This window comes from Rhinopithecus bieti, unplaced genomic scaffold, assembly GCF_001698545.2.
Source record: "Rhinopithecus bieti isolate Rb0 unplaced genomic scaffold, ASM169854v2 scaffold_20170, whole genome shotgun sequence".
Classification (NCBI taxonomy): Eukaryota; Metazoa; Chordata; class Mammalia; order Primates; family Cercopithecidae; genus Rhinopithecus; species Rhinopithecus bieti.
This window is the reverse complement of record NW_016810097.1, coordinates 395,940-421,138: the sequence shown is the minus strand read 5'-3', so window position 1 is coordinate 421,138 and position 25,199 is coordinate 395,940. Positions and strand designations below refer to the sequence as shown.

Here is a 25,199-nt window from a genome sequence, read left to right as displayed (position 1 = left end):
TGTATCAAAAGACCTTATTATAAATGTGAAGAGGGAAGTTAAAGGATAGGAGAAGATATTTTCAAATGTTTATCTGACAAAGGACTCTCATCTACTGTATATAAAGAACTGTTAAATCGATGAGAAAAAGATCAATCAACTCCCTGAAATGGGCAAAAGCTTGAAAAAAAACCTGAAAAGCAGATTTCCAATACCGGAGTAGATGACAAACATATAAAAACGTGCTCAACATCATTAATCAGAAACAAGCAAATTAAAACCAAAATTAGATACCATTTTATGTTCACCAAAATGATATGTTTAAAAACACCGCAACCCTAACTGTTTGAGAGGATAATGGAAAACCTTGACCTCTCCTACACTGTTGATGAGCATGTCAGTCGATACAACTTTGTCAACATCTACCATATCTGAATATACCTCTACTCTGTGATTCAACAATTCCACTTCTGAATATATAACCAGTGGAAACGCATACATGTATACTTCAGGATATATACATAGATGTCTATAAAAGCCTTTTTGTAAGAATCTCAAACTGGAAATGTCCATTAATAGGAGAATAAATAAGTAAATTTTGAAATACCTATTCAAGAGAGCATTATATACTAAAAGTAAATGAACTCCTATGTCATGGAACCTTGTGGACAAATCTTGCAAACTCAATGCTCAGCAGAGAAGCCAGACAGAAAAAAAGTACATACTGTATGATTTTGTTTAGAGAAAGTTCATAGATAGGCAAAGCTTATTAATTGTAATATAATTGGTAACTGTGGTTACCTTTGGTCAAGGGATTGGTTAGTGATTGTGAAGGGGATACAGGGAAGCCTCCAGAATACTATTATTTGGTTTATTCATCTGGAGTGGTGGGAGGTAGTGATTCTATACTTATGTTTACTTTGAAAAATCTCAATGAGCTTCACATTTAGCAAGTGGGTAACTTGTTCTATATCTATCTTTGATTTTAATTTTACCTTGTAAAATTTTAATAGATGAGCTAAAAATAATATATCAAGTGTGAGTTAAGAAGCGGGGTAATAGTGAGCTAAGTTCTTGCCTTTCATACCAGGTTGTTCTTGGGTTTGTCTTAACAATAATGAGTCAAGCAATGGAGTACAATTATATTGTCCAACATTTTGGTGATAACTGCAAAAATACCTTAAAAAATCATTTTAAAAGGTTGATTTTGGCGAGTGAGATGGGGATGAAGGGATGAGTTTGGGGCTGAACTATTTATCATAGATTTTCTAAACCATTTGCTTACAATTATAAAACTTTTTAAAGAAAGTATCAAACTACCAGAGGCACATTTCAGTTCCATAAATATTTATGGCATACTTAAATTATGCCAAGAGCTGTGCTAGATGCAGGGGAAACAAAGATGACTAAGATATGATACTTTTTTTCAAGGAGTTCACAGTTTAATAATGGAAATAGGTACTAAGCAGAGGATGTTCTCTCTTTTTTATTTCTATTTTTTTCTATTATAATGCACATTTAGAAAAAATTGGAAAACAAACAAAATAAAATTACACATAGTCTCATTATCAAAAGACAGTTTTCCAGAATTTCCATACATATGTAATTATTTTTTGAAATATGTGTGTATAACTATTCATATTTTTTGCAACCAGACAAAATATACAGAAAAGATTTTCTAATGTCTTTAAAATTCTATTACACTAAACAGTGACTGCCTATAGTCACCTAATGAGTTTGCCCCAGTTGATAGAGTCATCAGCACAGCCTTGGAGGTTGGATAAAGCTTCCTAATAAAGATCATTCATCACTGAGAACATATTCAGTTTCAATGAAGCATTATTATCACAAAGTAATCAAGGCTTCCCTCGGGTCCCCCCCCCCCCCAACCCACTGAATACACACACACTACCCTGACATAGTTTTATTGGACCCATATGATGAGCTATTGTGTTCACAAATTCAGGCTGTTCTTAAGATGTCTTTGCACTGCCATTTAAATTCATCATTTAGGAAATTTTTCTCATCTCTATTCTCTCTGCCATCTGCCATCCACAAGCCAGTGTACTTATAACCAAGAATGGAAATTTCCAGGGCAATGAGGAGGTGGGAGAGAGAAGGAGGGCAGCTAAGATTACCCAAAACCTGAGCTCTGGCCTCCTTTTATATCAGTAGAAAACGCCCCCTACTTAGCCTCCAAAGCCACTGCAAAATAGTTGGCTAAAGTAATTAGCAATGATGTTATACTCCTGGAGATAAGTGTTGTCCAAAATTCAGGAAAAGAAAGAGAAGGGGAAAGAAAAAGGAGAAGGGAAGTGAAAAGGGAAAGGAAAAGACAAAGGGAAAGAGAAAGAGAAAGAAAAGGCCAGGCAGTTCTACAGAAGCGCTTCTTTCATTGGAGAACCACTTACTTTCTTCTTAGATGCCAATTGTTGAAGTTCCTTCCAGGACCTGATACTGGGATGAAATTTTACAAAATGCATTTTATGCAAAACTCCTACACACAAAAAAAGAGATGCCCACACACTCAGCAGGTCGAACACTCAAGAATTATATACATCAAATTTGCTAGAAATAAAGGAAAAGTAAGTAATAATTTCCATACTGACCTGGATATAGAAGTTCTTGAGTCCAACTTTCATAGGAGATGGAATGATTTCTCCTGACAGTTACACACACTCTTTGCCGGGGTGAAGCGATAACCGGTGACAGAATGGTCATAATAACTTTGGAAAATGAAAGGCTATGAGGGCCAGAGTTTTATTTTTTTAACTACTTAAATTAGAAATCGTTATCTATGCTGAAATGAGACTTTGAAATTGTGATGGCTCAGACATAGACTAGTACTTTTCAATAACACTTATGAATGCTATAATTAATCCAGTAATTCATTTTACTAATACAATACAACTAGGATGTTAAATAATCTGAACAGATTACTTCTCTTACTTTAAGTGCTTTCCACATTATAATTAAGCAAAGCAAGGTTAAAATCATACACATAATTAAGGAAAGCAGTGTTAAAATAAATGAAACAGAATTGTTCTCTGTACTCGATTTAATCTCCATGAAAAGACGATTGCATAGTGTTAAAGATGGTAGGGCTTCCAAACACTTAGCCCGTAAGTATATTAAGGGAGCCTGAAATCAATGTTCAATTTCTTTGACTTGGAGCAGAATCAGTTCTTTTCTTTGAGTGTTTATTGTAAGTAGAGCTCTTATCTTCCAGATAAAAGACTTAAGCATCAGAACTGCTATGCTTCTAAAACAATACAGAAGAATGAACCTCTATTTAGAATCTACAAAGAACAAATCCAACATTTAGTTGCTACGTGATATATATTTTCATGGAATATTTTGACCTGTTGGGACACATCTTATTTTTGAATATTTAGGAATAATACATACTTACACATTCTTGCATGTATCAAGCATTTATTGAGTATGTTTTGAATTTCTTTTATCAATAAGTTATGTCTACTAAGAGCCACTCTTTACTATTTATGAGGTTGCAGGAAAACCTTAAATCTGAGTCATTTTCCCCAAATTTAATTGCATTGAGCATGCTGAAAATTCATACAATTTTTCACTTTCATAAGGAAAATTAACATAAACTGAGCAAATACTGTTTTTCGTACATAGACTAGGGACTTTTTAAAACATACATAGGTCTTTAAATCTTGAAATAGCCCTATGAGTAAGGGCTATTTAACATAATGACTATGCCCACTTAACATGAATCTGTTTAAAGGAGTTATGTAACTTACCAAGTTGACACAATTAAAAAGTAGCAAAATCAGTATTCAAATCCAGATCTGTCTGATTCTGAAGTTCATATTCTCTCTGCAACATTACATTGCTTCTTGTATATAGACCCTAAGTTTAACCCTATTCTAGTAACTTTTCCAAAATACTGAGGTCTTGTTATGAAGGGAGTAATTTTATAGACATAGTGACCATTATTCCATAGAAAAATTATGTATTACCTGGTAAAGAATTTTAATTCCACTTTGAGATTAGAATTAGGTTAGTATGCCAGTGTTTGGTAATTTCTGATAAATGTAGGGACACAAGATTTGAATTGGGGAGGTCCTGAAATAAGAAGATAAAAGTAATAATATGTTGACATATTTGCACTAATGTATCCATTATGATGCTAAGAAATTTTCAACATAGCTCCTTGGGCACTGAGGTTTTGATACATGTACATTTTGATAGATCCTAATAGACAAGCTAGTAAATGTTTAGTCTTTTTTTAAGCCCCAGATTACTGAAACAGATGATTTTACCCAACTAATAAGCTTCATGCCTCATTCCTAATCCTGTCCCAGAATAAGGATCAGGGATAAAATCTGAATATCACTTAGAGTTGACTTCTCCATAAATATGCATGTGCTTGGCCCTCATATCTCTCTCAGTTTCACAGTTCCAGGTATGTCCAAGGCCTTCTTGGATTATCTGCTGGTGTCTGTTTAGAAACCATTTCAGTTTCGTTCTGCTAATGACTAGTGAGTGCAAAATCCTGTCATGCCTTCTATGTCTTGACGATACCTAGTTGCTTCCCAAAGTGGGTAATTCCTGGAAAATGAGGTCCATCCTTTCACTCTACTGTTCTCCAGAAGAAATACCCACCCTAAATATCCATATGCCCTCAAATTCTGGTGAACAAAATTTTTCATGTCGTTACACTTTGATGGTAGGTTTGAGACAGGCTCAAAGGGCAGGCTTAGCAAGTAAGTGGAGGTTAAATACTATCTGGCTGACAAACCTCATTGAAACAAGAGCCCCATATATATATATATATACCGTAATATAATAGCCACACAGACGCTGCTGGTGCATCTCTCTCATGGTGGCAACAATGACTCTATGCAGAATACCTCTTTTCTCTGTGAATTCATTTGTTTCTTTCTTTTTTTTTTTTTTTTTTTTTTTTGAGGCGGAGTCTTGCTTTGTCGCCCAGGCTGGAGTGCAGTGGCCGGATCTCAGCTCACTGCAAGCTCCGCCTCCCGGGTTCCCGCCATTCTCCTGCCTCAGCCTCCCAAGTAGCTGGGACTACAGGCGCCCGCCACCTCGCCAGGCTAGTTTTTTGTATTTTAGTAGAGACGGGGTTTCACTGTGTTCGCCAGGATGGTCTCAATCTCCTGACCTTGTGATCCGCCCGTCTCGGCCTCCCAAAGTGCTGGGATTACAGGCTTGAGCCACCGCGCCCGGCCGAATTCATTTGTTTCTTGAATGGTCTCAGATTTTCCGATATCTCCCTCAAAATTAAAGTAACTGCAGAGCTGGGGTTGGAGTGGGTATTGGAGCTTCACACTGCTCAAGAAATCCTCAATTACATTTTTTACAACTTCCTTCATATCTGCATTAATATAAATTTATCATATTTAATATTCTAAAGCGAAGTTTACATGACGGCTTTTTGAGGGGGTGAGACTAAAGTTCCCACAAAGGCTAACTAAAGTAGACTTACTTCAAAAATTTATTTCATTCATTACCATAATAAAAGTAATTATTAAACTATAACTTTATAGCTTATTCTATCAAACTATGAAAACTATTTTATTGTAACTATTAAACTATACATAACTATTAAAATAATATAGATGTAAATCAAGTTCAAATAAAAGTTTATCATAACCAGAATGGCAACTAACAGATTAAATGTAAATCAGAGGCCTATTTTGCATATCATTGAGTATTTTTAAAGATATTTTTACTCTGATCAAGCCATATGGAATCAAAGTGATTGCTTCAGGATGTACCCTGTGATACAGTGTCTGTACCAAAATGCTTGTAGCAAAATAGCTGTATCAACACGACCATATAAGTACATTCTGCTCTGATCCAGGATAGACTGTAAATTAGATTTAAGTGGTGGGCCCCACTGTCATATTTCTCTTCCATTGTATACTGTGTTGTTCTTTCTAGCCTTGATGCACGCCTTGGTGTTTGGAAATGTGACAGCAATCATACAGAGGATGTACTCCAGATGGTCCCTCTATCACACTAGGACTAAGGATCTGAAAGATTTCATCCGTGTCCATCACCTGCCCCAACAACTCAAGCAGAGGATGCTCGAATATTTTCAAACAACCTGGTCAGTCAACAATGGAATAGATTCAAATGAGGTAATGTTCATTTCTCATGTTGTTTTCAGGCAGAAAGCACATATTCTAAGGTAAAAGCAAGATGCTCTAATGCAGGTATCAGAAGTGAAAAGCATACTAACTTCTTTATTCCTTTATTTTTTTAATTATTCATGAATCCCAATCCATCTTCTTTCGCTTGCTTTGGCTTGTGTTTTCACAACGCCAATTTGGATTGACCAAAGTTTTATATTAACTTGCTGCTTGTTCAATCAGGTGGACTGACTTTCCTTCTTATCATCTCTTTTCGAAGGAATCAATTCTTACGACAATTTAATGGTGTAATCTGGGATAATTATATGAATCAAGTTTCTGTTTCCCTTTAACATCAATAAAGTTAAAAAATTCCATCAAAGGGGTTATGTTTATACTTCCAGAAACACCCCAGACTGCCACTATAAAAAAGGTATTATATATATCTCACGCCTGTAATCCCAGCACTTTGGGAGGCCCAGGTGGGCGGATCACGAGGTCAGGAGATGGAGACCATCTGGCTAACACGGTGAAACTCAGTCTCTACTAAAAATACAAAAAATTAGCTGGGCGTGGTGGCGGGCGCCTGTAGTCCCAGCTACTCGGGAGGCTGAGGCAGGAGAGTGGGGTGAAACCGGGAGGTGGAGCTTGCAGTGAGCCAAGATCACACCACTGCACTCCAGCCTGGGCGACGAGCGAGACTCCGTCTCAAAAAAAAAAAAAGAAATTATATAAATCAACCAACCATTTCATCAACCCACCAACCAAACCTGTAACCAACATTTTAGTAGTGATTAATTGGTTTCTCCTCTCTTCGTATAATCACCAGTGGATCCAAATTCCATATCTTATGTCCTGACTAGGACTCTGTGAGAAGCAAGTCACAATGAGTCATTATATGTTTTCCTGCTAGAGCAGTTTTCTTAATTTGTTCTCTTTCTCCAGACTTCTTATCACCTGGTTATTTAGTAGCACATAATTGAAATCACAGTCACTGAAAAATCTCTCCAGGATTATACATACTTAGATTTCCTCTTCTGTATGCCAAACAGCAGGAGACAGTAGGAAGAGCATCCCTGCAGTCTTGCAAAGTAAATCAGTTAGACTACACTTACCCCAATTTGATTTCCTCCTTCATCTTCTCTGACAGCTTTTGAAAGACTTTCCAGATGAACTGCGTTCTGACATCACTATGCACTTGAACAAGGAGATCTTACAGTTGTCCCTTTTTGAATGTGCCAGCCGGGGCTGCCTCAGGTCTCTGTCTCTACACATCAAAACCTCTTTCTGTGCTCCGGGGGAGTATCTGCTGCGTCAAGGGGATGCTTTGCAGGCCATCTACTTTGTATGCTCGGGCTCCATGGAAGTTCTTAAAGACAGCATGGTGCTGGCTATTCTTGGTAGGTCTGAATTGAAAAACTTGTATGAAGTTTGACTCTGGAGCATAAATTAAGAAGATGAAATGGGGAAAAACTGCTATTGAGAGTAGGAAAAGAATAGATGAAGATGTGAACTCAGGAGTATTCTTCATATGAGTTTAGTTTGCCTAAGTGTTATATCCAACATATTATTTAATTCTTGTAAAAAAAAAAAAAACAGTAGTATAAATATGATCTCCATTTTAGACATGAATAATTAGTTCTTGAGTTAACAAGCCCAGATCACCTAGTAAGAAAATAAGCTCAGTTATTTTTTATTCCTAAAGCCAAATTATTAATCATGATGGATACTCCCTTCTGGTGAAATAGCTGCTCCGTTTTAAGAGGGCATTTATTTTTGTGGAAAATTAATTCAGAGAACACAAAAACTAAATTGTGCCTGTGCTAGAAATAGAGCAAAGGTGACTGTGTTTCAAGAATAAGCTCTCATAGTCATCATTAACCTAATACTGTCAAGGTGACTATAGGCTCTTTTTACTTCCTTAAAGAAAACTTACAAGATATATTGTGAAAATTTTGTGCCACGGAGCTGACTCTCAATATTAATACGTAATTGGTCTTCATTGAAATACAAAGGGCAGTTGACAAAAACAGCATGCAGAGTTAATGTATACAAAATCCTGTTTACAATTTTATGTGGGGCTATTTTAAAGGTCACTCTGGGCTGGGCACGGTGACTCATGCCTGTAATCCTAGCACTTTTGGAGACGAGGCAGGTGCATTGCTTGAGCCCATGAGTTCAAAACCAGCCTGGGCAACATGGACAGACCCTGTCTCTACTAAAAGTACCAATAATTACCTGTCCATGGTGGCAGGATCCTGTAGTTTCAGCTACCTGGGAGGCTGAGATGGGAGGATCGCTGAGAGGTGGAGGGTGCAGTAAGCCAAGATAGCGCCACTGCCTCCAACCTAAGTGCAGAGAGAGAGAGACAGTGTCTCAAAAAAAAAAAAAAAAAAACTAATTTTTGTTTGTTTATTCACCTAATGTTTATTGAGGGCCTATGAATGAATCCAGTATCGGTCTAAACACTGATAATGCAGCAAAAAAGAAAATGGTCAAAATCCTTGCCTACATGAAAATTAAACTGAAGTGAAGGATATGATAGGGTCTGAGACCAGCCAAGGTGGTAGTAATGATGGTGAGAGGCAGGTGAATTCAGGATATATTTCAAACACCAATATAAAACACAAATATTTAGAGTTTGTGCTAATAAAAGGGGGGTAAATCCAGTACCTTTTATTTTAATTTTAAGAACCTTATATTTGTAAACAACTACTTGCAAAGTGTGTTCACACACAAGGTCTCATTTAAGCCTTTACAACACAGAAAGACAGATGGCGAAGGTATTTTCTCTGATTTTTCTAAAGTCAAGGCTAACCTAAGACATTGGATTCTGTATTCAACATTCCTTCCGTGTCTAAACAATGTCTATTTTCTAATTAAAAAAAAAAAAACCCGCACTCATTTGTTTACCACAGCACTATTTACGATAGCAACAATATGGAATCAACCTAAGTGTTCATCAATGGATGAATGGATTAAAAATATGGTACATATGTGCAATGGAATACTATTCAGCCATAAAGAAGAATGAAATTATGTATTTTGCAGCAATGTGGATTGAACTGGATACATTATCTTAAGTAAAATAACTCAGAAAAAGAAAGTCAAATATTACATGTTCTCACTTATAATTGGGAGGTAAATAAAGTGTACAGATGGATGTAGAGTGTGGAATAATAGACACTGGAGACTAGAAAAAGTGGAAGACTGGGGGAGGGGGGTGAGGGATGAAAATAAATTAATGGATACAGGGTACACCTTTCAAGTGATGGTTACACTCAAAGTCCAGACTTCACCAATAGGCAATATATCTATGTAACAAAACTGCACTTGTATTCCTTAAATTTATGCAAATTTAAAAAAAGACATTATTCTATATAATCATTGTAGGCCTTCTATCAATGGATTCTGGCTAGTAAGCTTCAAAATAGATTATATTTTGGAAGAGAAAAAGAAAACTAATATGTATTGAATCCCTCATATGATCTGGGTGTTTATACCCATTATTGAATTTAAATCTTGCAACCTTATTATTTGTGGGTTATGATCTGAATGTCTGCCTCCCCCGAAAATTGATATGTCAAAACCTAATCCCCAATATGATGGTATTAGGGGTGGGGCCTTGAAGAGGTGAATAGGTGATAAGGGCACAGCCCTCGTGAATGGGATTAATGTCTTTATAATAGAGACTCAGGAGAGCTACCCTGCCTTTTCTCCCACATGCGGACACAACGAAAAGGTGCCATCTGTGAATCACAAAGTGAGCCCTTACCAGACACCAGCCTCTAGAACTATGAGAAATAATTTTTTTGTTTATAAGCTGCCCAGTATACAGTATGGCAACCTGAATAGACTAAGACAGTATGATTATTTCCAAGATTAAAGGTGAAGAGATAGACACTAGTGAATGATGCAAGACCTATATGCTTTTCACTGCTTCATGTTGACTTGTTTACCACTTAGAGTAAAGGTAGGGTTTGTCTTTCAAATTTGTGACTCTGTTCTTTTCTCATCCTCTTATGTTTTCTCCTTAATAGAAAGTCATGGAATAGCAACTCAGAGTTTACTATTAATGTGGTCATTTCTTTATCAATATTAGAGTAAAGCTCAATACTAGAGTAACTCGATATTAGAGCAAGGCTCCGTGTGTGTGTGTGTGTGTTTTCCTTCTTAAGGGGAGAATTTAACACTCTTCCTGGCCTCTTCTCAACTTTGTGAAGTTAAAGGCCAGTCACCCTATCATCTTGTTATTCTAAATTAGAATTAACAGTTATTCTTAATTTGCTTCAAAAACTTAACCTTAATCATAAAATATTTTTTATTGATTTTTCTTTAGTACCACGAAATGTTTTATAGCCTGCCTAAGGATTCAGTCTGTTTTAAGAGGGCATCTAGACTTTTTCCTTAGAATCTTATTTCATTCTAAACAGATATAATGTGGATTTTTCTATAATTGTGGTGTATTTTAAATATTGGTAGCTATCGACAGTTTTAGGAATAGGATATGAAGGCATCATCTATGACACTAGAACACAATAAGTACAAATTTAGTGGCTTCTGTGTAACTTCCATCGCTAGTCAAATATGATTCATTTGGATATTTCTTGTTACATTTTTAGAAAAACTACTTATGGCTGAAAGATTTAATTCATTATCTTTTGCTCCTGACCCCAAGTTTCTCCATAAAATGTGATTAACATGGGTAACATTTTCACATCTTTGCCTCTCCCATGTATACATCAAAAGTGCACATTGCTGCATGACCATTCTAAACACTGGTATATGGTACTGGGGCTAAACTCAAACAAAGACAATAAAAGATTAATATTTACTTTCTGTGGTTAACATTATTTCAATAAAGATTGAGTATTTTACTTTCCCTATGGCAATATTGCCTTATAGGGCTAATTCAAATCAATACTACTTTGATAAACTTAGCAAGTACATGACATTATACTTGAACTGTAGATATTTAGCACATGTTCACTCTGCCAATGAAAAAAAATTAATGTTCTTCTTCTTCACAACAACAGCTGTCCAAGCATAAACTTATTCTACCAACTTTCTTGTCCAGTCAATACGTGCAGACATTTCTTAATCTGATACCTGGAAAGGGTAGGGGCAGGAATTTGTTATGGGGCTAGAATTCGTTTGCCTTGTATGCCTTGATTTCATGTCCAGGTAATAGTGTCTCCCCAACCAATTTCTTCATTGTTTTAAAAGAAAATGGCAAAGCATGAATAAATGTACTCTCAACAGAACATTAGTCTGCCTAATTATAACTAAACATAAGTTATAGCTCTAACCTGGGTGGATTGCAGATGCATCCTATCACCTTATGTGTTTCAATGAAAGAGTAACTGATTAGCAAAGATCAATAGTATAATGCTGAAAAATGGAGCCCACAAGGAAATCTTTCTCATCTTTTAGAAATAAGGATACTGAGACCCAAAGTTACTTAAAAACTTAACTAAAGGTCCTAAATCTAGACAATAAGAAGTCCACAAGACTGTAAAATTAGTGAGGTAGTTTTAGGTAATGAGGTGAATACCAACATAGTATTCATCAGTACCTGCTTGCCAGGACTCAATACAAGGTCCAGCACACGTTGTCAGTTCCCCATAAATATTCATTGAACGAATAAATAAAGTGGAATTCTTTCTAGGATGCCAAGATTGGCAGGATGTTGGTGCTGTTTTTATAGCTAGTGTCGTTGTGACTGAAATAGCCATACCATGGCAACCCAAAGTATGAAAGTATGATGACCCTGAAGTTATTGCAGACACTAGTTACTTCACAGAGAATGTGAATGTTTATTGTGCAAGACACCGCATCATGATACATTCTCCTCAAATATGCAAAATTTAAAAATTTGCCGTATTCAAAACATCCTGGCTATATTTACATCCTGCATCAGTACCCAACTTTGAGTTTTGAGCAGCAAGTTAGATTTCTAATGAAATACACAAGAAACAAAATTTCCAAGTTTAGCAATATTGACAACAATAAATCAGACTTAAATTCTTCCATACCATGTGGCTATGTATTATTCCTAGTGTCTATAAATATAGATTTTAATCTATTTTTTCTTCTACCAAAATAGGCTAAATTTCAAGGTTTAAGTCCAGTGTTAACTTGAAGATAATACCTAGTTTTAATATAATAATTTTAAAACTATTTTTTTGTTCGACGTGCATATTTATTAAAAACTCAGGTATTCATAGTCAATTTGACATGTTTCCTTTTACTGTCAAATCTGATAAAACAGACTTGTATTGAAGCCTGCTACATACCAGGGACTTTGCTTCCACAAATGCTGGGCACAATAAAAAATAAAAATTTTAAACAATGCTGGGTGCAATAAAAAATTTAAAAGTTAAAAAAAATTGTTGAATGGGAAGTAGAGGCCATTTGTCCTAATAACATTCCAAAGATACAGCTTGCTTGCTGCTTGTTGTTGTTAACTAAAATTTGTTAGTTGTTGGTTCTTTATGAAATGGAGCATAATGGCCATAAAACAAATAAAAGCTAAAGCCCAGGTATGATGCTATTGTATGCCAAAGTTGAAAAGCCCTGACCCAAGGTAAACGTTTTCTCTTTTCAGTGTAATCTCACTGAAAAATGAAGCCTGTGAGTCAAATGAGGTTATCAGTCCTAAGCTTGCTTTTTCTGAAAGTGATCTCTCTCTCTCTTTCTAGGGAAAGGGGATTTAATTGGAGCAAATCTATCAATTAAGGACCAAGTGATCAAAACCAATGCAGATGTAAAGGCTTTAACCTACTGTGATCTCCAGTGCATCATCCTCAAAGGACTCTTTGAAGTGCTAGACCTTTACCCTGAATATGCTCACAAATTCGTGGAAGACATTCAGCATGACCTCACATACAACCTTCGAGAAGGTCATGAGAGTGATGTAAGTCTCATTTCTAATTAGTGCTGAAACCTAATAACATTGGGCCTGGAGATCATTTATAACAGCAAAGGCAGATGTCATGACCTCACCTTAAAAACTCTCTGAATATCTAAGACATGAGTATTCAGTCACCAGTTAAGCAGTTAAATAATTAGCTAGAAGCCAAACCTAGAGTCTGTTATTAACATTCTAGGAAAATATTTTTCATGAATGACTTCTCAACTCAGTTTCTTTCTTGGTTATTTTCATATGCCTATAACTACAATTGATTTCAATTATATATAACATTAGGTAGAGATGTGTGATTTCTCCAGAATTTAAAGATTTCCAGATGAAGTATATGGTTCAGTTTGCTGTGTTTGTAATTGTTCACTACTCCAATTGCTTGACATAGATTTTGCTTAAAAATAATCTTTTATTTAATGGTACACAAAACAGTCTATCTTAAAGTGAATAAATATGCATAAAAGGATTCAAGCCAAGGATTGTCCCACTGAAAGCATAATCAACATTTTGTGCAATTATATATTTGCTGCAAGTTTCATATTAGACAAACAGCTTTCCTGTCAAAATATGTACTATACTGCATCCTGTGATTAAGCCGATCGTGAACATGACTTCATTAGATGTCTCAGAGAGATACATGATTTAATAGGAATGATTGTTGAAAGGCAAGCCAAGGCATGCATAGCATTGTGTAACAACAAGCCTTTATGTGCTGTCTTGAGCTTTGTCCCGGATATTTGTAACTCTGGATTTTTTTCCTGTGTACTTAAGAAGCTATTGTTTTGACCAACCCATACTGTGCAGATACTCATGTCAATCATTAATATTCTCTGCTGTGAAAGGTAGAAAGAAAACTTAAATTGTGTATTATTTTATCTTGGTTGGGGCTATCTAATGACAGTAAATACGTAGATAATATCCCATTCTGAGGTTCAAGATTACCAGTTTTGCATATATGCTTCCCTCCATTGTTGATAGCAAACAGCAGAGGACGTACCAACATTTACTGGCTACGTTTTATGTGTTAAGCACCCTACCTATGTAAAGCATCTCATTTATTGCTTAAGACAAATCTTTAAGGTAAGTCTTGATCTGTTTTTGTGGAAAAGAAAACAAATTCAGAATGGTTAAGTCGTGTGTAAGTTCACACAAACTTGCAGGTGACTGGGTCAGAGTTTCAACATAGGTATCAGAGTTTAAAACATGTATTGTTTCTGTTAAATATGTTGCCTCTTCTTGAAATCATGTTCATGTCTTTTAAAAAAATCAGTAGATTGAATTTTAAAACTACAGTTGTCTTCTGTCCTCTCCATGACAGCATAAAATCACAACTGTTTTGAAAATCGAGGGTGAGTTAGGGGGTGGAAGTGATAAAAAAGAAGAAGAAGTTAGCAAAGAGAGAAAAATCGCTAATATTCCTCAGCATAGAAAGTGGGAAATATTGGATCTCAATCTCTATTTTATTTCATTTGACTTATTAAGGATCCTTACCTTTTTAAAAAATTTGTGGCATATAAAATAATGTTTTGAAATATGTATAGATTTTGGAATAGCTAAATCACACTAATTAATGTATGCATTTCCTCACATGTTTATCATTTATTTGTGGTGAGAACACTTGAAATCTCCTCCCTTAGCAATTTTCAAGTGTATAATACATCATTGTTGTCTATAGTCACTATGTTGTACAACAGATCTCTTGAACTTATTTCTCCTAACTTGAACTCTGTGTCCTTTAAGCCACATCTTTCTAATCTCTCCTGGATCTCCAGCCCCAGCTCCTGGTAACCCTCATTGTACTCTCTGCTTCTTTGAGTTCAAGGTATTTTAGATTCAGTATATAACTGAGATCATGTAGTATTTGTCTTTCTATACCTGGCTTATTTCACTAAGCATAATGACCTCCAGTTTCTTCCATGTTGCTGCAAATGACAGGATTTGCTTCTTTTTTAAGGCTGAATAGTATTCCATTGTGTATATATACCACATTTTCTTTATTCATTTTTCTGTTGTTGGACACTTAGGTTAATTCTGTATTTTGGCTGTTATGAACAATGCTGCAATGAAAATGGGAGTGCATATATCTCTTTAAGATACTGATTTCATTCCTTTGGATATATACCCAGTATTAGGACTTCCAGATCATATGGTACTTTTATTTTTAATTTTTTAAAAGAACTTCCCTGCTGTTTTCCATAGTGGCTATACTGATTTACATTTGCACCAACAGTGTACAGAGGTTCCTTTTTCTTCACATCCTTGCCAAAATTTATCTTTGTTTTTTTTTTTAAATAGCCCTTCTAAGAGGTGTGGTTTTAATTTGCGTTTTCCTAATGGTTAGCAATATTGAGCATATTTTCATATAACTGTTGGCCTTTTGCATGTCTTTTTCTGAGAAAAGTTCATTCTGGTCATTTGTCTATTTTAAAAATCAGGTGTTTTTTTTGTTGTTGTTGTTATTCAGTTGTTTGAGTTTTTGAGTTGTTGAGTTTCTTATGTATTTTGCATATGAACTCCTTATCAGATACATGATTTGCAAATATTTTCTCCCATTCTGTAGATTGTCTCTTGATTCTGTTGATTGTTTCCTTTTCTGTGCAGAGCTTTTTAATTGGATATAATTCAATTTGTCTGTTTTTGTTTTTGTTGCCTGTGCTTTGGAGTCATATCCAAAAACATCATTGTCCAGACCAATGTCATGGAGCTTTCCCCTATGCTTTCTTTTAGAGTTATGTAATTTCAGTTCTTAAATTTAAGTCTTTATTCATTTTGAATTTATGTTTGTGTACGGTGTAACATAAAGATCTAATTTTATTCTTCTGTATGTGGAAAAGGAATTTTATCTTAGATAAAATTTTCATGATTCTTTTCTGTTTTCTAGAACATTAATTATAGTAATTTAAAATCCCTGTATACCTGAATTATCTGTGGAATTATTTCCATTGTCTGTTATTTTTCTCTTTTTCTGTCTCTCTCTCAGTCATTTGTTCTTCTTTGGTCATTTAGTTCTCTTTCTAAAAAAGGAAAAGCAGGTATCAGAATTTTGTTTAACTATAGATGTTGATTATTAAAGATTGTTCATGTCATTTTCCTCAAAATAAGGTTTTCTTTTCACAGGCAGATAGAGTATCAGCAAACCAACTTGCGCTGCCCTTAGCTTATTTTAGGCTTTGTTAACCTGGCAAATTTCAATTTTGCCCTCAATCCTCAGGTCTAGCCTTTACTCCTAAAACAGCTTTTCTGGAGTCTCAGTTCAAACCATAGTATGTTTACTAAGGCTCTTCCTATTTAGCAGAGCTTGAGCTCCAGCCTCCATCTCCCCAACACCACATGACTGCTGAAATCTCTATCCTGCAATTTAGCCTTCTATGTGCTATTTTTAATCTGTTTCTTAGAGTACTACCTCTTGCTATTCAAGTTAGGAGTTGACTAATGCCTTAAAGGGAACATCAATGCAGTTTACTTCTCTCTGGTATTATATTCCTCAAATCCTTTATGCTTTGGTTTACCTGAACTTCTCTGTCTCCTTAGTTGCTAAGGATGTTCCTTTCTCATCTCTTCTATTCCACTTTACAATGAAATAGCAAATGCCTGTAGAAAAATACCTAGCCAAATGTGATGCTCTCATTGGTGCAGTTCTCTTTTCTTAGAGATCACAGTCCTTTAAGTCTTATCCGAGTTGATTCCTCTCAAATTCCTTCAAGCAGTTTGATATGGGTTGACTGTGTATCTCATCTTGAATTGTAGTCCCCATAATCCCCACATATTATGGGAGGAAGCAGGTGGAGACAATTGAATCATGGGGGTAGTTTCCCCCATCCTGTTCTTGTGATAGTGAGTTAATTCTCATAAGAGCTGATGGTTTCATAAGGGGCTTCCCCTTTCACGGGACACTCATTCTTCTTCTTCCTGCTGCCATGTAAAGAACGACGTGTTTGCTTCCCCTTCTGCCATGATTGTAAGTTTCCTGAGACCTTACTTAATTAAACCTCATTCCTTTATAAATTACCCAGTCTCAGGTATGTTTTTATTAGCGGCACGAGAACAAACTAATGCACAATTATTTTATTAATTTTGTCCAGTTTGATCATTACTTTTGATTGGGTTAGTTCAATATAAGTTACTTCATTATGACTGGAACCAAAAGTATTGCTTCTTTTCAAAGGGGACTCCATATGAGTTACCTTTTAAAGGCAGATGGGACCTTCATTGTTTTATACTTCCTGATGTTTTATCTCTCAAAACTTCTATTATATATAACTGAGAGTCTAGGGGATACTATGCCATCTAAGGGCTGGATTAAGTTTGGACTTCTCTTTCTATAACTTTGTACCTAGCGGAAAAGTCTTGTGCCCTCCCCAAGCATACTGTGACTTTCAGGGGAACTTGTATCCTAATGATTACCTTATGGATCCCTGTTCCCTACTCTGGTGTCAGAATAAATGTAGAACCAAATGAAAATCAATCTTTCCTTGATTTTCACAGACAAAACCAAAAATATCCAGTCACACAGGATTTTCTATGGTTAAAGCCTTTGTGGAAACTTAAGTGATTAACTCATCCTCTTTTATGGCTGCATAGTATTCCATGGTGTATATGTGCCACATTTTCTTAATCCAGTCTATCATGGATGGACATTTGGGTTGGTTCCAAGTCTTTACTATTGTGAATAGTGCCGCAATAAGCATACGTGTGCATGTGTCTTTATAGTAGCATGATTTGTAATCCTTTGGGTATGTACCTAGTAATGGGATTGCTGGGTCAAATGGTATTTCTAGTTCTAGATCCTTGAGGAATCGCCACTGTCTTCCACAATGATTGAACTAGTTTACACTCTTACCAACAGTGTAAAAGTGTTCCTGTTTCTCCACATCCTCTCCAACATCTGTTGTTTCCTGACTTTTTAATGATTGCCATTTAACTGGTGTGAGATGGTTTCTCATTGTGGTTTTGATTTGCGTTTCTCTGATGACCAGTGATGATGAGCATTTCTTCCTGTGTCTGTTGGCTGCATAAATGTCTCCTTTTGAGAAGTGTTTATTCATGTCCTTCGCCCACTTTTTGATGGGGTTGTTTTTTTCTTGTAAATTTGTTTAAGTTCTTTGTAGACGCTGGATATTAGCCCTATGTCAGAAGGGTAGATTGCAAAAATTTTCTCCCATTCTGTAGGGTGCCTGTTCACTCTGATGGTAGTTTCTTTTGCTGTGCAGAAGCTCTTTAGTTCAATTAGATCCCATTTGTCTATGTTGGCTTTTGTTGCAATTGCTTTTGGTGTATTAGTCATGAAGTCTTTGTCCATGCGTCCATGCCTATGTCCTGAATGATATTGCCTAGGTTTTCTTCTAGGGTTTTTATGGCTTTAGGTCTAACATTTAAGTATTTAACCCATCTTGAATTAATTTTTGTATAAAATGTAAGGAAGAGATCCAGTTTCAGCTTTCTACATATGGCTAGCCAGTTTTCCCCGTACCATTTAATAAACAGGGAATCCTTTCCCCATTTCTTGTTTTTGTCAGGTTTGTCAAAGATCAGATGGTTGTAGATGTGTGGGATTCAACCAATCACCAATCAAAATCATCCAAAACTGGTGTCTGTACTAAATATATACACACTTTTTTTCTTACCATAAGTCCCTAAACAATACAGTATAACAACTATTTACATAGAATTTACATTGTATTAGGTATTACACATAATCTAGAGATGATTTAGAGTATACAGGAGGATATGCATAGGTTATATGCAAATACTATGCCATTTGATATCAGGGCTTAGAGCATCTGAGGATTTTAGTATCTGCAGGACATCCTGGAACCAGTCTCTCAAATACTAAGGGACCACTGTACCTATATAATGATAATTCATTGCAAAAGTTTCAGAGTAGTCCTATATATGATGTTAACACAAATATAAATAAACATAATCGAATGCAAAAGTTTCATACTAGTAGTATGCATAAAATTAATAGAGGACATAATGGAAGAATATATCCATAATGTCTAAACCCATAAGGGTTTGGTCAAAAAGTAAAAAGTATTACTATTAGAAATATTGGCAAAATACATGTACAGGCACTGTGTAGATGAAGAAACACAAAAGACAACAAGCACATAAAATATACTCAAAACATTAGAAATATAAAAATGAAAATAAAAAATAATGATGTAAACTTTTAAATTCCTAGAATACCAACCTTATGGAGGAGGTTAATAAAAGTGTATAGGAACTTATGCAGTTATTGGTGGGGAATATAGTCTTTGTACCCATTTAGCAGAAAAAATATGTCACTACTTAGTCCATTTAAATATATATACAGCCTATGACCTCTCAATTACAAAATGTATCCAAAATTTTTTCATACAGGTCTATAAACGGGATTGTATGGGGATGTTCATTGTAACTCTACTTATTGTGGACAAGAGCTAAAAGCAACCTGGGTATTCATCACTGGAAGAGCAGGTTCAATAAAATATGGTGCATCTATAACAGAATTCTATATAGCAGTTACAATATATATAAATATGTAAAATGTAGGATTTATTGACAAGAAACAATGATATCTAAAACAATACCACTTGCATAAATTAAAATGTACTCAAATAAATCAATGTACAGTTTTATAATCTAATTATAAACTTAAATACCAGTGGAATTTCTATACATTGAAATACCAAAGACTGTCAATACTTAAGGCAGTTCCGAAGAAGAACAAAATTTGAGGATTTATGCTGTCACATTAACACAACTTTAGAAACTAAACCTACAGTAATTCAACCAGTGAGGTATGAGTGCAAGGTTGTACAATTTCACTAGAACAGACTCCACAAACAGGCCCACACGTTATGGTCACCTGATTTATCACAAGTTGCTATAGTGAAAAAAAAATGACAGTTTAAACTATCAGTTAATGATTATGTATTAATGTAAAGCTTATATGAAAGAAAAGAAACCTTGGCCTAAAAGTTGGCCCGTGAGATACCTAAAACTCAATTCCAGATGGACTGTAGACCTAAATGAAAGAAAAAACAATAAAGTTTCTAGAAGAAAACATTGCGGAGTATCATTATGACCTTGTAATAGCAAATATTTCTTAAGGAGGACATGGACTGTTATAACAATAAAGGAAAGAGACATTTATTAAAATGAAGAACTTCTATTCATCAAAAGACACCAGTAACAGAATAAAAAGGGAAAATGCAGAATGGGAGAATATATTTGCATCACATGTATTTGAAAAAGAAAGAATAGCCAGAATGTATTAAAACTCCTAAAATAAGTAAGAAAAGACATATACTTCAGTTTTTAAAATGAGGAAAACAGGATCAGGCACTTTACAAATGGCTGATATCCAAATGGCATATCCAAATGGCCAATAAAGTTTGATCATTTACTTCTTGTACACCTCTTCCCTCCTCAGTCTTTCCTCTAAGTTAGTAAATGACACCATCATCTACTCTATTATTCATAGTAAAAGAATTTTAAAAATTATAGTGAGAATGATATGATTAGTATCAAGATAAGTAATTGAGATTAGCAGAAATAGCACCCAAAATGATAAAATAATTAAAAAGAAATATAAATAGGTAACCCAAAAAGTTTTGAAGGCATTACTTAGAAGACTTTCTTTTCTTTATTCTGCTTCTCCATATTTCGGTAATGCTGGAGAAATCTTTAGCAATCCATACATTTCACTTGCCAATTTAAGGAAGAAGATACCATCTAGGAATTTCTTAGCTAGAGAAGAGAAGTCAGTGCCTGGCTTCAAATCTTCAAAGGACAGACTGACTCTCATTAGGAGCCAATGTAGCTGGTGACTTTAAATTGAGGCTAATGCTCATTTGTCATTCCAAAACTCCTAGGGCCCTTAAGAAGTATGCTAAATCTTTTCTGCCTGTACTCTATAAATGGAAAAACAAAACCTATATGATAGTACATCTGTTTACAGCATGGTTTACTGAATATTTTAAGCCCACCATTGAGACCTAGTGCTCAGAATAAAGGATTCCTCTCAAAATATTACTGCTCATTCATCGACAGTGTACCTTGTTACCCAAGAGCTCTGATGGAGATATGCAACGATATCAATGCAGTTTTCATGCCTGCTAACACAACATCTATTCTGTAGTCCATAGATCAGGTGTAATTTCAACTTTCAAGTCTCATTATTAAAGAAAAACATTTGGTAAAGCTATAGCTGCCATAGACAGTGATTTCTTTGATGGATCTGGGTGAATTAAGTTGAAAACACTCTGGAAAAATTTTAGCATTCTAGATGCGATTCAGTATATGTGTGATTCCTGGGAGGAGGTCCTACTATCAACATTAACAGGAGTTGGAAGAAGTTGACTTCAATCCTCATGGATGACTGAGGAGTTCCAAACTTAAATGAAGGAAGTCAGTGCAGATTTGGTGGAAATAGCGAAAGAACTAGAATTAGAAGTGGAGCCTGAAGATGTCACTGAATTGTTGCAATTTTATGATAAAACCTTAACATATAAGAAGTTGCTTCTTTCTTTCTTCTTTCTTTCTTTCTTTCTTTCTTTCTTTCTTTCTTTCTTTCTTTCTTTCTTTATTTATTTTTTGAGGTAGAACCTCACTCTGTTGCTCAGGCTGGAGTGCGGTGGCATGATCACAGCTCATTGGAGCCTTGACCTCCTGGGCCCAAGAGATCCTCCAACCTCAGCCTCCCATTCACAGGCATGCACAACCACACCTGGCTAATTCTTTTTTATATTTGTAGAGATGGGGTCTCCCTATGTTCCTAGGCTGGTCTCAAACTCCTGGGCTCAAGCAATCCTCCTGCCTCAGCCTCCCAAAGTGTTGGGATTACAGGTGTTAGCCACCATACCCAGCCAGGAGTTGCTTCTTATGAATGAGCGAAGTGGTTTCTTGAGATGATATTTATTCATGGTGAAGGTGCAGCAAACATTGTTGAAATGACAACAAAGGATTTAGAATATTACATGAACTTAGTTTATAAAGCAGTGGCAGGGCTTGAAAGTCTTGACTCCAGTTTCGAAAGAAGTTCTACTGTGGGTAAAATGCTATCAAACTGTACCGTATGGTACAAAGAAATCACTCATGAAAGGAATAGTCCAACTGATGTCGCAAACGTCATTGTTGCTTTAGTTTCAGAAATTACCACAGCTACCCCAGCCTTCAGCAGCCGCCACCCTGATTAGTCAGCAGCCATCAACATCAAAGCAAAACCCTCCACCAACAAAGAGATTACAACATATCGCAGACTCAGATGATTGTTAACATTTTGTAACAATACATTTTTATTTTTGTTTTTGTTTTTTTTAGATGAAGTCTCACTCTTGCTGCCTAGGCTGGAGTGCAATGGTGCGATCTCGGCTTACCGAGATCCACCTCCCTGGTTCAAGTGATTCTCCTGCCTCAGCCTGCTGAGTAGCTGGGATTACAGGCATGTGCCACCACACCCGGCTAATTTTGTACTTTTAGTAGAGACGGGGTTTCTCCATGTTGGTCAAGCTGGTCTCAAACTCCCTACCTCAGGTGATCTGCCTGCCTTAGCCTCCCAAAGTACTGGGATTACAGGAGTGAGCCACCACACCCGGCCAATAAAATTTTTTTAATTAAGAGATGTATGTTGTTTTTAGACATAATTCTGTTGCACACTTAATAGACTACAGTGTAATGTAAACATGACTTTTATATTCACTGGAAAACAAAAATTTCATATGACTCACTTTATTGAGAAATTCCTTTATTGTAGTGGTTTGGAAGTGGTCTGAGGTATGCCTGTATCATGACTCAGTTTCAGGGGATTCATTGACCCTTTCAGTATCATATAGGGAGTCCATAAAATTCCAATTAAAAATATACATGTTAAAATATCCTGAGCGAAATATGGTGACCCTTGTCTCCTTTAGCAGATTCATGTATAGGTAGACACATACACACACACACACACACACACATGCACACACACAAATATATAACCTAGCAACCTGCAAAGAATGCACGGGATAAACATCATTAAAAGCTGTCATTTCCGATTGCTTTCTCTGTGATAGATGCTGTGTATGCATTATCTGGTGAAATCTTTATGACAGTCATGCAACTTGGGTACAGTTATATTCACCAGCTCTACAAAGTATGTGTATCCTTTGTCAGGAATAAGCTGAACTCTAATGTGTGAGTCAACTTGCCTTCAGTAGCCCATGGGGCAGGGAAGAATGTGTTTGTGGGAGCACGGGGGCATGGTGGGAGTGGGAGCTGAAACATACCTACCTGACTATGACAAATGAGAGTCAATATAGTGATTCTCCGTGCCTCCACTTGTATCCTCTTATGACCCCAAGGCTACAGGAGCAATATTTGTAAAGTATAAATCAAATTGTGTCATTTTGCTGCTTGAAATAGACCCCCATGGGCTGGTAGTAACATCCAGACTTCTTATTGTAACTATCAAGGTTCTTTGCCTTCCTTCCCCAGTCTGCCTTTCAAAGTCATCTGATGCCATCTTGCCTCCAGCATTACACTCCAACAAACGGGCCTGCTTTCCCTTCCTTAGGGAAGCAGGCTCCTCCCACCTCCCTCCCTCCCCTTCTCCCCACCTCTGCTGCCTCAGGGCCTTTGCATTTGATCTCTCTTCCTGCTGTGCTACTCCTCTACCCTTACCTGACAGTCTGCTCTGGAGTTTGCCCTCTCCCAGTTATCCTCTGTTATATCACCTTGTTTATCTTTTTCATGGCATTTAGCAGGATCTAGTATTATTTTAATTTGTATATTTTCTTGCTCATGATCAGTTTCTCCTACCAAAATCTATTTTATGAAAACTTTGTCTTGTTCTATACTATAGCCCCAGTGCCTAGGTCAGAGCCTAATGCAGAGTCAACATTTACTATGTATTAAATGAATGAATGAACAAATGTCAATAAGTTTACTTTGGTGCGTGGAACTAATGTTAAGTTTTAAGAAAATGAAGAAAGTCTCAAAGACAGCTGCCTCTATGGCCAGTAAGTAAAGTCTAAAATGAGAAGCAAAAAGCAGTTTAGGACTATATCTGTTAGATATAGCAAAGCTAAAAAAAGTATCAATACTGGGATTTGAAAGAACAAGTTGAAAGAACAGCTAAATTGAATAACAGCATTTTTCATTTCCCCTAAGTTCAGGAAAAGAGATTTTCAAAAGCAACATGAGGAATTTAAGCTGAATAATAGGGGAGAAATAAAGCTTGCAATCAGAGTAATATTTCTCCAGGTGGTTTGGTGGAGTAAGTAGGGTTAAAATAAAAGATTTGCCTTCAAATCTCAACTAATGCACCCATTTTCTACATCTAATTTCCATGAACTATTGAGTTACGTCTGCTTGAACCTCTTGGCACTGGGCAATTTCTTTGTAATTAAGTTGTGCTGTATCCATGAGATTCGACTTCATGATTCCTTCCTTAGATAAAACAAGCCTGACTAGATCTTTCGTATAAAGTTTTGATTTGCAAACATCTCTTTGACACCTATGTGACTATATTACAATTTAATTCAATTCAAGAATGTACTGAAAAGGGCTCTATTCCAAAGAAGAGACTTATTGTAAATTTAGTCCCCATTTCAGTCTGAAATAAAATTGGGCTGCTTAGAAGCAATTTTCCTGAAAATGATTTATCAAATATTAATGACTTTTTAAAAATCATATCTGACAGCCCAGATACTTAATTCTTCAAAAGTAGCCTGTGTGTAGGTGTGCATCTGCTAGCAGAGTCCTGCATAATAAGAGAACATAATTAATTCTTCACTTTTCTGAGATAATTGTTCTTAGAAAATTGCATACTAAAGGACTCACATGTCATTTTATCATGTCAGCTTTCCTTGTTATCTCAGGCCCAACCAGTGTTTTGTCAGTTGTGTACTTTAAAATACTCTCCCTCAGGAAGCAAAAACACTTCCATGAAATATCTTGCAGTGAACTGTTTTACATTTTTATGCCTAAGAAAATGTTAGATAGGAAAAGCTCATTAAATAATGGCCTGGGAATTGTACTTGGATCCAGTATGTTTTTTTGTTGTTGCTGTTGTTCTTTGTTTTTTGTTTTTTGGTTTTTTTTTTGAGACGGAGTCTCTCAGGGTTGCCCGGGCTGGAGTGCAGTGGCATGATCTCGGCTCACTGCAACCTCCGCCTCCGGGGTTCAAGCAGTTCTCCTGCCTCAGCCTC

The 25,199-nt window shown here is 36.0% G+C and overlaps 1 protein-coding gene across 1 annotated transcript in view; it reads left to right on the top strand.

Moving 5' to 3' along the window:
- KCNH8 (potassium voltage-gated channel subfamily H member 8) overlaps nt 1-25,199 on the top strand; it is a 401,018-nt gene that overhangs the window by 321,162 nt on the left and 54,657 nt on the right. Inside the window, 3 exon segments of the mRNA XM_017891320.1 lie at nt 5,911-6,110; nt 7,252-7,501; nt 12,803-13,017. Of these exon segments, the coding sequence (XP_017746809.1) occupies nt 5,911-6,110; nt 7,252-7,501; nt 12,803-13,017 (665 nt within the window).